The sequence below is a fragment of the Haliotis asinina genome, chromosome 3 (genome assembly GCF_037392515.1).
Source record: "Haliotis asinina isolate JCU_RB_2024 chromosome 3, JCU_Hal_asi_v2, whole genome shotgun sequence".
Lineage (NCBI taxonomy): Eukaryota > Metazoa > Mollusca > Gastropoda > Lepetellida > Haliotidae > Haliotis > Haliotis asinina.
The window spans coordinates 34637723-34653541 of record NC_090282.1 but is presented as its reverse complement, the minus strand read 5'-3'; the positions used below and the strand labels follow the sequence as shown (position 1 = coordinate 34653541).

The 15819-nt window shown below is 35.7% G+C and overlaps 1 protein-coding gene across 1 annotated transcript; it reads right to left on the bottom strand.

Moving 5' to 3' along the window:
• Positions 1-13429: 13429 nt before the first annotated feature.
• LOC137278840 (dynein heavy chain-like) lies at positions 13430-15224 on the bottom strand. Its single transcript, XM_067811348.1, has 2 exons — positions 15188-15224; positions 13430-14394 (listed from the first exon to the last, which is right to left on the bottom strand). Exons 1-2 carry the CDS (start codon positions 15222-15224, stop codon positions 13430-13432), a joined length of 1002 nt encoding a protein of 333 aa, XP_067667449.1.
• Between the last annotated feature and the right edge of the window lie 595 nt (positions 15225-15819).

Sequence of the window (15819 nt, the reverse complement as noted above, 5' to 3'; positions counted from 1 at the left end):
ATTCCAATGTGTTGATGTAGACAAATTGTTCAGTGATTCCAGTGTATTAATTTCATCCGAAAATCATATGAAAACAACTGCTAATGAACTTGTATGCAGCTTCATGATTAATTGTGACAAATGAAGATAAATGTGGGTTAACTTTCTTTAAGGATTGCATTGTAGAAATGTGATTTGAGTGTTTCTTTTTCTACACTCATGCCTTTTGAATAATTCTTTTTTTGTATGATAATTTAATTTTTTGATTGACATTCTAGATGTTGGTTAGTGGAGAATTTAACGTACAACTTTACAAATTTCCAGTTCTTGTTTTACTGCATAGAGCCACATTTCAATGTAGATTCATTGCACCCTTATCAAACTAAAAGTTTTTTATTCATTTTTTTATAACTTTATAACATTTTCAGCAGAACTGTAGTTAAAAGGTTGAATTATATCCTTGAGAACTGTTTTCTCACTATATTGATTTACACTAAATTTATTCGTGTAATCGTTGTCCAGTCAAATGACTTCGTACGGAGGAAGAGTTCCGGTTGGGTTAATAAATCTAATCAATTCAAAACATCTTGTTCCTTTCAAATAGGATGATATTTAGCTGCAAACGTCCATTTCTCTGAAGGAATATTGGCCAGGATGAAAGCACTGGTTAGATTTGTAATGTTTGAGTGCAGTTACTTTATCTAATGATAAGGAAGAAATAACAATGACTGTATACAGTACAATGTAGTTATACTTGTAGTATAGCCTCTCAGAGTGAGTGAATTTAGTTTTATGCCACACTCAGCAATATTCTAGCTATTATGACGGCAGTCTGTAAATAATCGAGTCTCAACCAGACAATCCAGTGATCAACAGCCTGAGCATTGATATGCGCAATTGAGAACTGATGACATGTCTCAACCAAGTCAGTGAGCCTGACCACCTAATTTCGTTAGTCGCTTTTTATGGCAAGTATGGGTTGCTGAAGGCGAATTCTACCCAGGACCTTTACAGGTCTAGCCTATCAGAAGCTCTCAAAGAGATGAGTTAGACCAAAGTAACAAGAACTGTTGGATAATTTGAACTGTTCTCCCATGTTGGAGGAAAGTAACCTGAAAAAGAAATAAACAAAACAATTTCGTCAGTGAACATGATTCGTTTTATTGCTGACATATATCAAACAAAGCAGATTCACATTAAATTTTAGTAAATGCAGGTGTTTAGTCCTTATTATTCACAAAATATAGACATTGATAACCTTAAGAATAGCTTTTTTTCAAATTAGTTCAGCAGATGGTGTTGGAAATGTATGTTTATATGCATATAGAACCCAAATGAAGATAATTTCCTTCCTCTTATCAAACAGATTTGTAATCTAAACGAAGCTGACATGTGCAGTGAATCGCTCATCAATGAGGGCTTGAGCTTGTTTAATTAGCCCAGGACTGGCCAGGCAACCAGTGATAGAACCCAGAGATGTGTGTTATTCAATCGGTCAGCACTGGTCAAGCTCTGAAACAAACCATTTCCAATTTAGAAATGCATGATTCTTATCACAGACATCCAGTACTAGACTTGCTGTAGTTCTCTCTCACTCTGAGCTCTGCAAATGCTGTATTTCATACCAAACTTCACTGAACACTCCTGTTCTTGTTTAAGTAAGATATTTCCATATCATATCATTCTTTCATCCTGTAGAAATTACTTGCTTTGTTAAATAATGAAACTAAATAATTTCACCCTTTATAAATATCAATTCATTTCCTATAACTGTGTCTGTTGATGAGTAACTTAGACTGCATTAAAAAGAATTAAATGTTTCTCGGGCACATTTTTTTTAAAAGTGATGAGGATGGAAGGACTTTTCTTTAACTTTTCTATAGAAAAAAAAGAGTGATGAGGGAGAAAAGCATTTTTCTATATTTTTTCTCTCAGAAATACAGTTTGGAAAGTTTAGCATGTGATAATAAGTTGTAGATTCAATCACACTCATTCTAACAACATTCATTCTTACAGTGGATAAATAGATGATCTGGACACAGCAAAGGCAAAATCATCATTTTAAATGGCAACAAAAAGATTGTTACTTGCACAAGTAAAAGTGACGCGCCAATACCTGAGAAACTTTTCACTGTTTTTATTTAGACTTTCACGTTTGCTAATATTACTGTCATGTTAGCTTATCTTCATTTTATTGCACTGTATTCTTTTTGTGTTCTTTAGCAGAGTCCCCCATACCACTTACGCTGACGATCAGATTATATCATATGCATTTGTGAACATTCACTGGCAATATAGTTGAGCTGAGTTTTACATTGCACTGGCATTCTTTCAGCCATGTACTGATGAGACCAAGTCTTTATTCCCTTATATATTTCAAGTACAAAGTTCAAATGATTTGAGTTTTTAAAAAAGCATATTTGTTCAATGTGTTTTTATTTATGAATATCACAGAACCCATATATTAAAAAAAACCCAAACAAACACAAATAGGTCATTTGCTTTACAGTGACAATTTATGGTACAAGTCAACTTCCCTCATGTAGTTATAAGTGAGATGTCCACTCATGCAGGAATATAAATCTTTCAGGTTTATCACAATATAGAATATGAACAATACTGAAATTATATGTGAGACCAATGTTGACTGATGATGGACACATAAATGTTTAACAAGGGCCTGGATAAAGTCTAGGACATTAACTGCCCAGCATGGACTGCAGCAGTAAGGTTTTAATTTTGTGTTTGTCTGTGTGAGGTCGGCATGACCTAGGAGGTAGAATATCTGTTAAAGATGAGGCAACCAAGCCTGTACTTCAGGGTGAATTCTTGCCCAGAAAAATACCCCCTGTCATTGTACTAGACTATTAATTGCCTTGTTATGGTGATGAAGAAGGCAGCTTTCATTTCATGTTCAGTTTTAATTTTGAAGATGAATTTAGTAATGTATGGCTTGAGACTACAGTAAAATGGTGGTGGGACTGGGTTTCAGTCAGATAGCAAATACCTCGTTACCTTAATGTCATAGTTACAAAGGGAAGGTGTTATTTTCATAATGCCACATGTCTCTATGGAAATATTCTTTATGTTACATTTGATGATGTTTAAAGACAAATGTTGGGGAATTGTGCCAAAATAAAACATCTGTACCTGTTTCTTGGAAACCTGTCAGTTTTTGATAATCATTAAAATGCTTAATCCATTTTTTTTATGACAGATTATTTTTAATTAGTGTTGGACTCCTGTTTACTCTCGCATAGATGTGTGATGTCATGAATTTATGAAATTTATTATGGTTTGACATTTATGCCTACTCATGCTAAGAAGATACAGGGTGTTGTGTAACTGTTTCTGAATGTAATTGTTTATCAACCACTTTGTCTGTGGTAATGAACTAATTGCATGTATACATCATGGAACTACCTGCTCATATGGTCAGTGTTTTGTAGCATGGCTGCTGAATGCCCAAAGATCACAAATTGTGGTAGTTGTTGTAACTTGCACTTGCTGTAAAGGGATGAATGAGTGAGTGAGAATGGTTTTACACCGTTTTTAGCAATATTCCAACAATATCATGGTGGAGGACACCAGAAATGATCTTCACATATTGCATAATATCACTATATAATAGTGAAGTGTACGAATGTTGTTACCATTAGGCTACTCCACCTCTCTTAAAGGAATAATTTATTGTTTAATGCCGCACTCAGCATTATTCCAGCTATATGGAATTGGTCTTTGAATATTCATGTCTGGATCAGACAGTCCAGTGATAGACGTCCACCGGTGGATTGGAATACAATGACATCAATAACATGTGAAGGACTGGTTTCCTCAGGATCTGGGTATTTCAGTGAGCCATTTTTGCATGCATGCACTCATGTACACACACACGCACACATGTATGAGAGAGAGAAAGAGAGAGAGAGAGAGTACAAGCAACACACACACATATATATGCACATAGACACAATATTAACTCATCCACACACCCAACTCCAACCCATACACAGTGCATGCATGTGGCCTTATTATATATGATTATATAATCATGAAGAGAATTCAGGAAAGAGTCTGTTTATGGATGATTTGTACATGAAGTTATGTTCAGTTGCATGTAGACTTCAGTGTGACATTCTCTATAGAAAACTTCCGTCAAATGCAAGCTGCAGAATCATCCACAAGTATGGCATGAAATGCCATGTTAGACAAAGTTGTAAAATTCCATGCACGGAATTTATTTCTTTACATGACAAGGTCTTTTCTGTGAGATACTCTATAATCAATTGCAGAACATGCACATATTGTATTTTATTTTCCTGTACACATCAATGAAATCCAATAGTGATGGAATAGAATTAATTAAAGTTTTGATAAGAAAGTCTAAGAATGCACATGTTACAGTATTGGTATTGAGTGACAACAAATATATTGTATGGAAACATGTTCAAGACAGATGTTGCAGCGAGCCTTCATGAACCTGTTTGTGTTTTCCACAAATTCTACTGCCTGTTGGCATTTCAGTCCTGGCCTACTCTAAAGATTTTGTGAAAGAAAACAAATAAAAACCTGTAGCCAGCAATGATGCAATTGATTTTCTCATATATAAATAAGATATTTTCTTCACTTCCACAACAGCTGTCACAAATGGCTCCTGCTCTTTTGTGTGGAACTGCTGCAATGCCCAACGTCTTGCTCTATACTTCAAGGCAACAATACAACTAAAAATACTAAAATACTCGCACAATGGTTTCAAAATAATGCCAGGCCAATTTCATGTGTTTGTTTAACTTGAAGGAATTGGCGAACAGTTTAATTTCATATTTTATGAGTTGACAGTTATTGAGGTAGCAGACTTGGTATATGAAAAGGTGCTGTCTTTTGTTGCGGTCAGTGTTTGTATGAATGGTTAAGTGTTGTAAAGATCATGCGGACTATTATATGAAATTATAACCAGTATTATAAAGCTCCTTCGATGTTGTTTATTGCAAAATCTATAATACAATACTGGTATTTCGGTCACTGAGAGACTGAAACTTTTCACACCTGAAGTTGCAAGAAGTAGTGTTGAGGTTTAGCGTTTTGCAGGATATGTGTGATATTTGACTTATTGAGTTATCAAACAGTATTTTGTGCGACTTTATTTTTGTCATAAATTGTTAACAACTGAATGACATTTGTGGTAGAATGAATGCTTCTTTTGCTATCGTATGGCAAATATTTTAAATGCAGCAAAACAATACAGTAAGTGAAATTGGACCATTGAGGAATGAATGTTTCTTTAACCAAGGCTAAATAAAAAAAAAAGGAATGTTTCTCGGGCATGTGGCTTTTATTTATGTGCAGATCATACATTTATCCACTATAAGAACGGTAGTCTGTAGGAACGAGTGTGACTGAATCTACAACTCATTAACACTTGCTAAACTTTTCAAACCATATTTCTGAGAGAAAAAAACAAAAATGTGTTTCTCCCTCATCACTTTTTTGTATCATAAATTAAAACAAGTTCTACCACTCTCATTGCTTTCTACAAATATGTGCCCGAGAAACATAGTTTTCCAGTAGGCCTTTATCGAAAACATAAATAGTACAAACTCATGATGTTGAAAAATTATGTGGAGTGCTGTTATATTCTTGTCATATGCAAATATTTATGGTACTCTAATTAAGCAATATTTTACTTACATTATTGTTCACTGTAACCTTTTGTTGCTTAATGATATGAGATGTGTTACAGTAGATGTAAACTGAAATACTACAAATGCTTGTAGTTTGTTCCCAGATGTTGTAGGTGCATATAGCTCAACAAGACAGGTTACTGTTAGATTTACATCTCGTAGTTGGACACAGGTGACTGGTGGAAGCACTGTGTTTAATGAGACACATTAGACTGTAGATGTATATTGTCTGATCAGTCACACTGGACCAGTAGATGTACAGTGTCTTATCAGACATAGTGGACCAGTAGACGTACAGTTTTTCATCGGACACATTGGACCAGTAGATGTACAGTGTCTGAGCACACATATTACACTGGTAGATGTACAGCGTCTGATCAGACACATTGGACCAGTAGATGTACAGTGTCTGATCAGACACATTAGACCAGTGGCAATGAAGTCACTAAATGGGTGATTAAATGTTTATTATACAATAACTATGCATCTAAAACTATACTGTATACGATATTAAATATATGGCAATAGTAGTCTATCCGGTCGTAGTCCTGACCGTATCATGTTAGCACGGACACGGGCAGTAAGGAGTGACAGAGTTTACCTGTAGGAGCATGTTAGAACTGATACACTTCAGGCAAACGTAGGCTGTTTCATTTGACTTTGTGTTACTGGAGATAAATGAATGTACAAGATAGTTTTCCTGTGTTTGTCATTCTTGGGTCATTCCGAGTTCATATTAGACATATTTTGCTTTGTCAAATTAAGGTTTTGTGGATGCGTGTTGATTTGCTAAGTTCTATTTACATAAATCAAAAAAAGAAATTTATTGACTTGAAATTGGATATGAATGAAAAAATATGATATGAGGCCCTATTTTTTTCAGATGCAAAAAAACCCAATTATATAAGACTTGAATGAAATAAATAGTGCTTGTCTCCTTCGATGGTCGAGATACTACTTATAAAGTACCATTTCTATGCCGTGAATTGAATGACTTTATTTGTGCTGGAGACGCTGGAAGAAGACAGATGAGATCAGTCTTGACATTTATTGCTCAAAAAGCCGTGAAAAGTTCATCGCCACATAATCATTGGTAGAAAACAGACACTTCTTGCAAAAAGGCAAACAATCTTGACACTATCGATAATAAAGTTTTTTTAAACTGATGTTACAATTATCTTCCATGTGATACCTGAAGCTGAGTGATAATAACGTAGCAAAGCTTGAGTCTCATTCTGAGTAGTTCAAGTCTGCCAAACGAGTAATCCAAATAGCGTCCACAGGCTGTTAGATGCCGTCTCATCATTTTGAAATAAAGATTTGATTGATGTTTTTCATCAGAGTTTTGGTAGGTCTCTATATTGCATTTCCTTAAAACTGATGATTGTGCCTGGACTCAGTAATTTAATCGCAGACAAGGGACTGACTCTGTGGGGCCAGCGGTCTCAACTCATAGAGTGGACACTGGTCACTGACAGAAATGGTTTTTCAATGGCCGCCCAGAGCAAAGCTGTCTTCACAGTGAATTGATTAAAAACTATAAATTTTCTTCATCGTTCTCCTGATGTGACACTGATTTGGAAAAATTGGCTTATGTGTGAGAGAGAGATGCATATTTTGGCTTTCCACCGAAACTGTCAAACTTTCTTGACCATGAAGGCTCTGATGGCGAAAATCTCAAATAGTGGTGTAAAGGTCTGAGACAGTGATTTCAATTATTTGTCATTGTATATGCAGTGGATTCATCTATGTGGCACGTAAGTTCTTGTTCATTCTCTTGGAGATCGGCATGTCTCACAAGTGGTATTTTAAAGTCACCTCCATGGAGTCATCATGTCGCTATATGCCATATCAGTTTGACATATAAACTTCAATTTAGTCGTCCGTATATACAAAACACATTATCGGGAGATTTCACGACTTTTTTCATTAAGTTATTTATGTTCCGTTGTCAAAAGTCAAGACTCAGTGACATTTTAAATCCACATTTTTCAGCTTTGCAGACATGGCATTGTCTCCGAGACCCGTTTTTGACTTGTCTAATTGGATCATTATCTAATTAAGTGTTTATGAAATTAAACGTCTGATTTACCTAGATGTATATAGCCTTGTCTGTACCTCAAAGGGCAATAAGATCAGTCAACATTTCAGAAATTTTAATGACTTTAGGAAATAATTTTGAGAAAACATGTCTTTAGGGGATAAATGTCATGCCAAAGTCTTACACTAAAACACTTTGTATGACAGTAATAGGGATGTGTCCTCTAACCTTTGGTCTATGAAAGTTAAAACTGTCAGAAATATTGTAACTTATTAAGATGAAAATGGACATGGATTAGTTTGATAACATGAGAGTTTAAAAAATAAATCTCTTGAGTAAAGTATAAAATTTCAGTTATATTTGCAAATGATCAAGAGGAACATTCCAATATTTTGTCTAGATTCAAATAGTTTGATATGAGGAGGATGTGTCCAAAGATATTCCATTCCTTGATAATGTCATCGTACATTGAATTCAAATTCATTATAGTTTTTGTAATATTAGTAGGTATCCAAAGCTTAATTTCTTCACCAAACATAGAACTTTTGATAAATGAATGAAACTTGAATATCAAGCTTCATATAGAAGAGAAAAGTTCTTTAGTTTGGGAGACATTTGATCTTATTTAATCCTTTCAATGAAAATTATAATTTGCCATGCTTTTCAGTTCAGCAGTATTATTGGAAAAGAAATTAATTTGTTTTCTTCTACAAGAAGTGCCAGTATTGGAATCAGTGCTTGGCTTTTGATAAATTGGAGTTGATACGGCTCCATTTTCTCAGAGTTTTTTAATCAGCAATAATTACACATCACTCAGTTTCCAAAGTCATTGAAATATCTGGTAGCTTTCAAAATAATGGATAGATTGATAATGCTATTTTTGCTTAAGCATGTGTCCAGTTTAATTATATACCTTAAAGATTGCTTTCAGCATTGTATTGATTCTTTTATGTATAGTTTTCATGACCGCCATCCAACTAGTGTTATTTCAACATACGACCAAATTCTAAAATCCATCCACCCCGACCGTTAGAGATTTGGTATAGACTAATGATTAATAATATTCCACTGATTCCACAAAAACTGGATTTTGTTATCAGATTGGACGTTTCACTGCAGTAATGTACATTATTTTGAATGGGATACCAAGGGTACTTTTATTATATATTAATGAATATTATTTTGAAAAATATATTCTTTTGTGCATATGGTAGAAGTAAGAAAAACATTGTGAGACAAATGTTTTCCTCACAATGGATACAATTTTGGATAAAATTACACATATTTCCATTTTGTCAGATACTCGACAATGATTTTTCTTAGGCATTGACATTTTATATGTATTTGCTCTTACAATTTATGTGTATTAGCTTTTTGCATACAAATATTCAAGGTGAAGAGGAATCTAATACATGTCAAAAGATGTTGAATCTGACAGAAATGAAAACAGTATCCTCTATGCATGATGAGTGAAATGTTTGGGTAGTTTCATAGGCTGATCGTTATCTGTAGCCTGCATCATAATAATTAAGCTTCAGGCATCAATAGATTTAGTTGGTTAGAGCTACATTTGCATCTGAGTGTATGTTAATAGTCATTAAACATTTATTGATCGTCATGTCCCTCCTGAAAGTATTCAAATGCAATAAGAAGGAATTGAGTAAGTTAAAAAATATTTTTAAAAATCTCTATTAGAAACTGCAATATAACAATGATTGGAGATGTATTTATATGTTTATATGAGTAGATTACATAACATAATGTTGATTACAACACTGACCTATGAAAGGGGTAAGACATTCATTTCCATACACACTGTTGTGACTATTACATATTATATCTGGTGCTTGGGTGTCATTATTATGTTGGGTGGTGGGTAACCTTATAGTTAAAGTGTTCGCTTTTCATTCCAAAGACCTAAGCTCTCTTGCTTGCATGGGTACCATGTGAAGGCCATTTTCTGGTGTCAACTGCTGTGATATTATTGCTGGAATATTGCTTAAAGTGGCAAAAACCAACTCACTCATTCACTCAATTCTGCCGTCATTATCATACTGTATGAACAAGAATATTTTTTTGTTACTATATGGATCAAGTGATTTACTTTCATTTATGTTGTGTTAGTTGGTTTAAAAAATTGACATTATTATTTTATCATTTATCAAGGTTATTTTATCAGTGAAAAGGTTGTCTATTTTGATACTCCCTCTAAATGTATCAGTTTTATAACCATTCCCATGAACCTTATAAAGCTCTAAGGAAACATCTCTCAATCCTGTATTTCCTCTTTGAATACAATGAATGGCTGTTCACTTCATACTTCTGTGAATGTTTTCCTGTGATTTTGAAGCTTTAGGGTGTCTGATTAATTTGGAGGAAACCTTTCATTTGTGTATTCAATTCAAGTAAGAAGAATGTCAGTGCCTTGTGTAATTATGGAATTTGGTTGCTTCCATTTCTATATCAGCATTTTTTTCTACATTGGTGAGATGCTAATTAATCCTCACAAGTTGTAGAATCAGCTCAACATTTTTCATAAGTAGTATAATGTATATTTACACATATAGACTCTACAAAAGTTAAGCAATCTAACATAGAGTTGACACACCTTATTTAATGTTCTTATCTCATTGTTGTTAGGATGTTTAAATAAATTTATTGACAAGAATAATTTATGTGACTATCTAATTATATTGTAAATTTACAAATATTCCGACTGAGCAACTTAACTACTGATCTACTTAAGCAATCTAACAACTGTTAAATCTATCACCTTATTTAATGTTTTTATATCTCATAGTTCTGATGTGAAAATGAATTCATTATCAAGAATAATTCATCTAAATAATTTAATTGTATGAGATTTGATATCACGATTGTGCACTAAGTCCCATCCCATCACATTGCACTCTTGTATACTGCTTACTGGCCACTTTGACAGCCCTTGAAATTTCAAAGGAATGTATTGTTTACGACAAAGACAGCTTATGTCTGTGTGGAGATAAGGGATAGAGGTCAGCCACCAGAAACTACAATCTAGTCACAAGTAGGAATTGGTATTTAAAAGTGTCAAACGGTGCATCCTTCGTCCATCCTGCAGCTTGTTAGTCATCACTTGAGTAAACAATAATTATTGTTGAGGTGAAGTCTGATAATTTGGGCAATATCAGAATAGAAAATCGTGTTTGACTTTGAAATCTGTGTCAAATTTTAATTGTTGACTTGATTTACTGATAATCAAAGGTGTGACACATTTTGTTGAATGAAATACTTATCCTGATTAAAATGACATTGGCTTTCATGTTTATTTTTGTGAAAATATATTTGATGGAGATGAGAAAGGTTTGGCTCTGAAATATGATTTTGGGAAAGAATTGGAATGTGTTCTTATTTTTTTGTGATATATGTATGACAAATATTGTGTGGAAGTTGAAAGGATCAATAAATATACTTCAAGATATCTTAGGTTTGATACACCTGCAAAAGGATGACAAAATCAGAATATGCAGGGATCCTTTCTTTACTGTACAACTGTACATTTAACACATAAGTGTTTGACAGAGATTTTATATGTACCATTAAACAATGTAGACCATTTAGCCTCTTTAGGAAGAATGTGCCACTTACTGTTTGATGTAAATACCAAGTTGTTTACATGCCTTGTCATGAAATCAGCTACAATCTCAATGAAAGAAATTAGAGTCATTAGGAAACAAACAACAGATGTGGACATGATTCAGCAATTAGACAGCTATCATATAATGAGAGCCTGAGATTCTGAAGCTGGACATATGGTTCATTGCATCTTCAAAACAAATTTTGTTTTTTGAACTGAGACAAACAATTTAATATAAATTCATGCAAATCAAACACAACCCTTTTGGACATCCAGTGTCCAACTATATTATCTCCAGTAAATCAAGTGGGCTTTGTCAAAATTATTTTTGAAAATAAATCCATCCTGGTTATGAAATTGTCTGTTTCTCCGTGAAGGATTTATGTGAGAAGTTTTGAAGAGAGACAAGACGTGAACTTGATTACTGATACATTGACCATGAGAGTAAAGATGCATGGATGTGACAAGCCAGTGAGTTGTCCTAGATCTAACACTCTCAACACATGCGTCTGTTATCATTGAGAAGATACACGCTTTCATGGTCAGGTTTGAAATGGTTGTTATTAAATTATCAGAAATTAATAAAGTACATAATTTCTATCAGTGACAACTTAATCCTTACTAGTCTGTTTATCACCGTCTAACATGTCTAAATCATACCAAGTGTACATTAGTCTGTTGTATTTCAATGAAAAATTATAAATATTTGTTTTAGTGGCAACAGCCTAGTATTCAGACATGCTTGTATTTAGACTAACACTCTCCAAAAGAGAGTCATATTTGCTGATCACTTATCCTCTATCCGTTAAAGCATCTCATGAATACAATAACATCTATAGGTGGCCTATGTATATACTATATCGACAATCATATCTGACGAGCACAAGCAATTAATTTAATTGTACCGTCGGCCAACACCTGATAAATCTCGCAGTATGCTACACAAGGAAAAAGGATTAACTGTTTTCATACATATTCGCCTAAACAAACATAAGCAAAGGATACCACTGGAGTGTGTTCAAACAGTGGTCACCACAGGGACTGCAATGAAAAGAGCATGACTGTGTTCCTTCATTTTCTCATAAAGTCCGGCAAAAATTAATTTTTCCAAATCATGGCCAGCATATTGGTTCTGACCTTCGGCTCTCCTGGGACTCAGTCAATGGTGGGTTCAAAAGTACACTTGTTCCAGCCCCAGTGGAGAATTTCATGAAGCGATAAACTTTTTGCCATGCATCAGCGTAATATTGATTTTTTCCTCTGTCCACTAACTGACCACTGGCCAGCCTGAGCTGCTTTGGCAAAAACCGTACTTCATCCAATATAGCTGATTGCTAGGCGGTCAATACGGCTAATACACGCATGGCCGGCACAAGGTGATAGTGCCCACTTGAAAACCATTAGTTAACAGGGCCTGTGATATATAACTTATATTGCTTCATTGAAACTTGACAGCAGAATTTGTCTGATAACCTTTTGAACTCTGTAAAAATTGAAGCTTTAGATTTTGAAGTTAATTTATTATCTTCTTATAACCACATAGTGAATCAAAACAGCACAGATTCAGAGATGATGGTAATTGAAGCATATTGTTAGTACTTTCATAGTTTTCCTAGATTGCTTAAAAAAAGTTATGTTAGGAAAATGTTATATGTCAGAAACTTCATTATAACTGCCCATTGTAGTTTGGCAAGTCCTCAGTTTAGTCAGTCAATTCATTCAGTTCGAATTTGCTTGAAAAGGCCTTTAATTCAGATAAAATGCTTGAAAAAATAATGATGGTTATCCGTACCATTAACCATATTTACTTTGTTGTTCAGTAATGATGTTTGATGGCATCTAACAACAGTATTTGAGTTCAGAGTTTATTAGGAAAATGTCTTGAAAGACTACTGTGTGGATGACTAAACGATTATGAATGAATGAATAAAGGCATACATTATGATAATGGACTGACATTTTTGTGTATGTGAAGAGTAAATTTAAAATATGTACAATATGTGTTATTGTGATGATATAAATGAGACATAATAGCTTCATCATAGAATAGTGATGAATATTTTATTCTGAAATGCAATTAATGGTGCAGATAGAGTTGATGCTATTCACTGATCAACAGAGTCTATATGGAGTGATACACCAGTCTGTAGAGGCTGTATGGAGTGACACACCAGTCTGTAGAGGCTGTATGGAGTGACACTCTAGTCTGTAGAGGCTGTATGGAGTGACACTGCCAGTTACCAGTCTGTAGAGGCTGTATTGAGTGACACTGCCACCAGTCTGTAGAGGCTGTATGGAGTGACACTGCCAGTTACCAGTCTGTAGAGGCTGTATGGAGTGACACTGCCACCAGTCTGTAGAGGCTGTATTGAGTGATACTGCCACCAGTCTGTAGAGGCTGTATGGTGTGACACTGCCACCAGTCTGCAGAGGCTGTATTGAGTGACACTGCCACCAGTCTGTAGAGGCTGTATGGAGTGACACATCAGTCTGTAGAGGCTGTATGGAGTGACACTCTAGTCTGTAGAGGCTGTATGAAGTGACACTGCCAGTTACCAGTCTGTAGAGGCTGTATTGAGTGACACTGCCACCAGTCTGTAGAGGCTGTATTGAGTGATACTGCCACCAGTCTGTAGAGGCTGTATGGAGTGACACACTAGTCTGTAGAGGCTGTATGGAGTGACACACCAGTCTGTAGAGGTTATATGGAGTGACACACCAGTTTGTAGAGGCTGTATGGAGTGACACAGTAGTCTGTAGAGGCTGTATGGAGTGACACACCAGTCTGTAGAGGTTGTATGGAGTGACACACCAGTCTGTAGAGGCTGTATGGAGTGACACACCAGTCTGTAGAGGTTGTATGGAGTGACACACCAGTCTGTAGAGGCTGTATGGAGTGACACTGTAGTCTGTAGAGGTTGGATGGAGTGACACACTAGTCTGTAGAGGCTGTATTGAGTGACACTGTAGTCTGTAGAGGCTGTATGGAGTGACACTGTAGTCTGTAGAGGCTGTATGGAGTGACACTGCCACCAGTCTGTAGAGGCTGTATGGAGCATCACACCAGTCTGTAGAGGCTGTATGGAGTGACACACCAGTCTGTAGAGGCTGTATGGAGTGAGACCTGTGAAGGTCCCGGGGTAGAATAGGCCTTCAGCAACCCATGCTTGCCATAAAAGGCGATTCAGCTTGTCGTAAGAGGCGACTAACGGGATCGGGTGGTCAGGCTCGCTGACTTGGTTGACACATGTCATCGGTTCCCAATTGCGCAGATTGATGCTCATGTTGTTGATCACTGGATTGTCTGGTCCAGACTCAATTATTTACAGACCGCCGCCATATAGCTGGAATATTGCTGAGTGCGGCGTAAAACTAAACTCACTCACTCACTGTATGGAGTGACACACCAGTCTGTAGAGGCTGTGTGGAGTGACACTGCCACCACTGTGTAGAGGCTCTATGGAGTGACACACTAGTCTGTAGGTGCTGTATTGAGTGACACTGCCACCAGTCTGTAAAGGTTGTATGGAGTGACACAGTAGTCTGTAGAGGCTGTATGGAGTGACACACCAGTCTGTAGAGACTGTATGGAGTGACACACCAGTCTGTAGAGGCTGTACTGAGTGACACTGCCAGTTACCAGTCTGTAGAGGCTGTATGGAGTGACACACCAGTCTGTAGAGGCTGTATCGAGTGACGCTGTCACTTATCAGTAGTGGCTCAGCTACAGTATAGAGTGATGCACTGGTATAATGCGATTCATTTCAAGTATTTGTGAGGTAGATGAGCTACCGTAACTGAACACAGAAATAGTAGAAGTAATTAATTTTTGTTTTATAATGAAAAATGAATGAAAAAATAGTCTGTTACTATCATTTGTAATTTTGATGTACTCCATTTGACTCATCTGGAATTGTATGAGGCTAGCTGTTAACTCAGATGGATGAGAGGTGTGAAATTATTGAATTATTCATCAAAAATACAGCAAACATTTCTGAGTAGCAATGTAGGCAACATGTTGGTTTGAACCACGCTTGTCGTGTTTTTGCACTTTGCAATATAGGTATTGAGTAATATTTGATGTTGGATCGTGTGATGATGCTGAAACAGTTGGTGTGGCAGCCCTACTGAGGCAGTGACCCTACGTTGACGTGATACTCCTCTGTGTAACAGTATCTAGGAGGCATGGAGCAGGTGCCCTTCATTATAGGTAAGGCTTGTTTCTCTAATACAGTGTCTGCAATATATTCAGCAGCTTTTAGACTGGACATTGTGGACACTTATGATTTAAAAGAATACTTTCTATAGATAAACATTTCTTAAAACATGCTGATAAATATTGAACCTCTTCTTAATGTTTAGGGATGTAAATACTACTGGCTATATCATGTAAGCAGACTGGACAAATTATGGTATTTTTAGAGATTCTTATTGGATGCAATGAATATGAAATGTCATTGCCAGAGATTAACAAGGACAAATTCCATTGGGTATGGAAATGG

Bases quoted from the DNA above. Each gene is read 5' to 3' on its own strand.
- LOC137278840 (XM_067811348.1), bottom strand. From the start codon at position 15,224: ATGAGTCAAATGGAGTACATCAAAATTACAAATGATA. The intron at 14,395-15,187 runs GTAACAGACTAT...CACTCCATACAG, and splicing joins CATCAAAATTACAAATGATA to CCTCTACAGACTGGTGTGAT.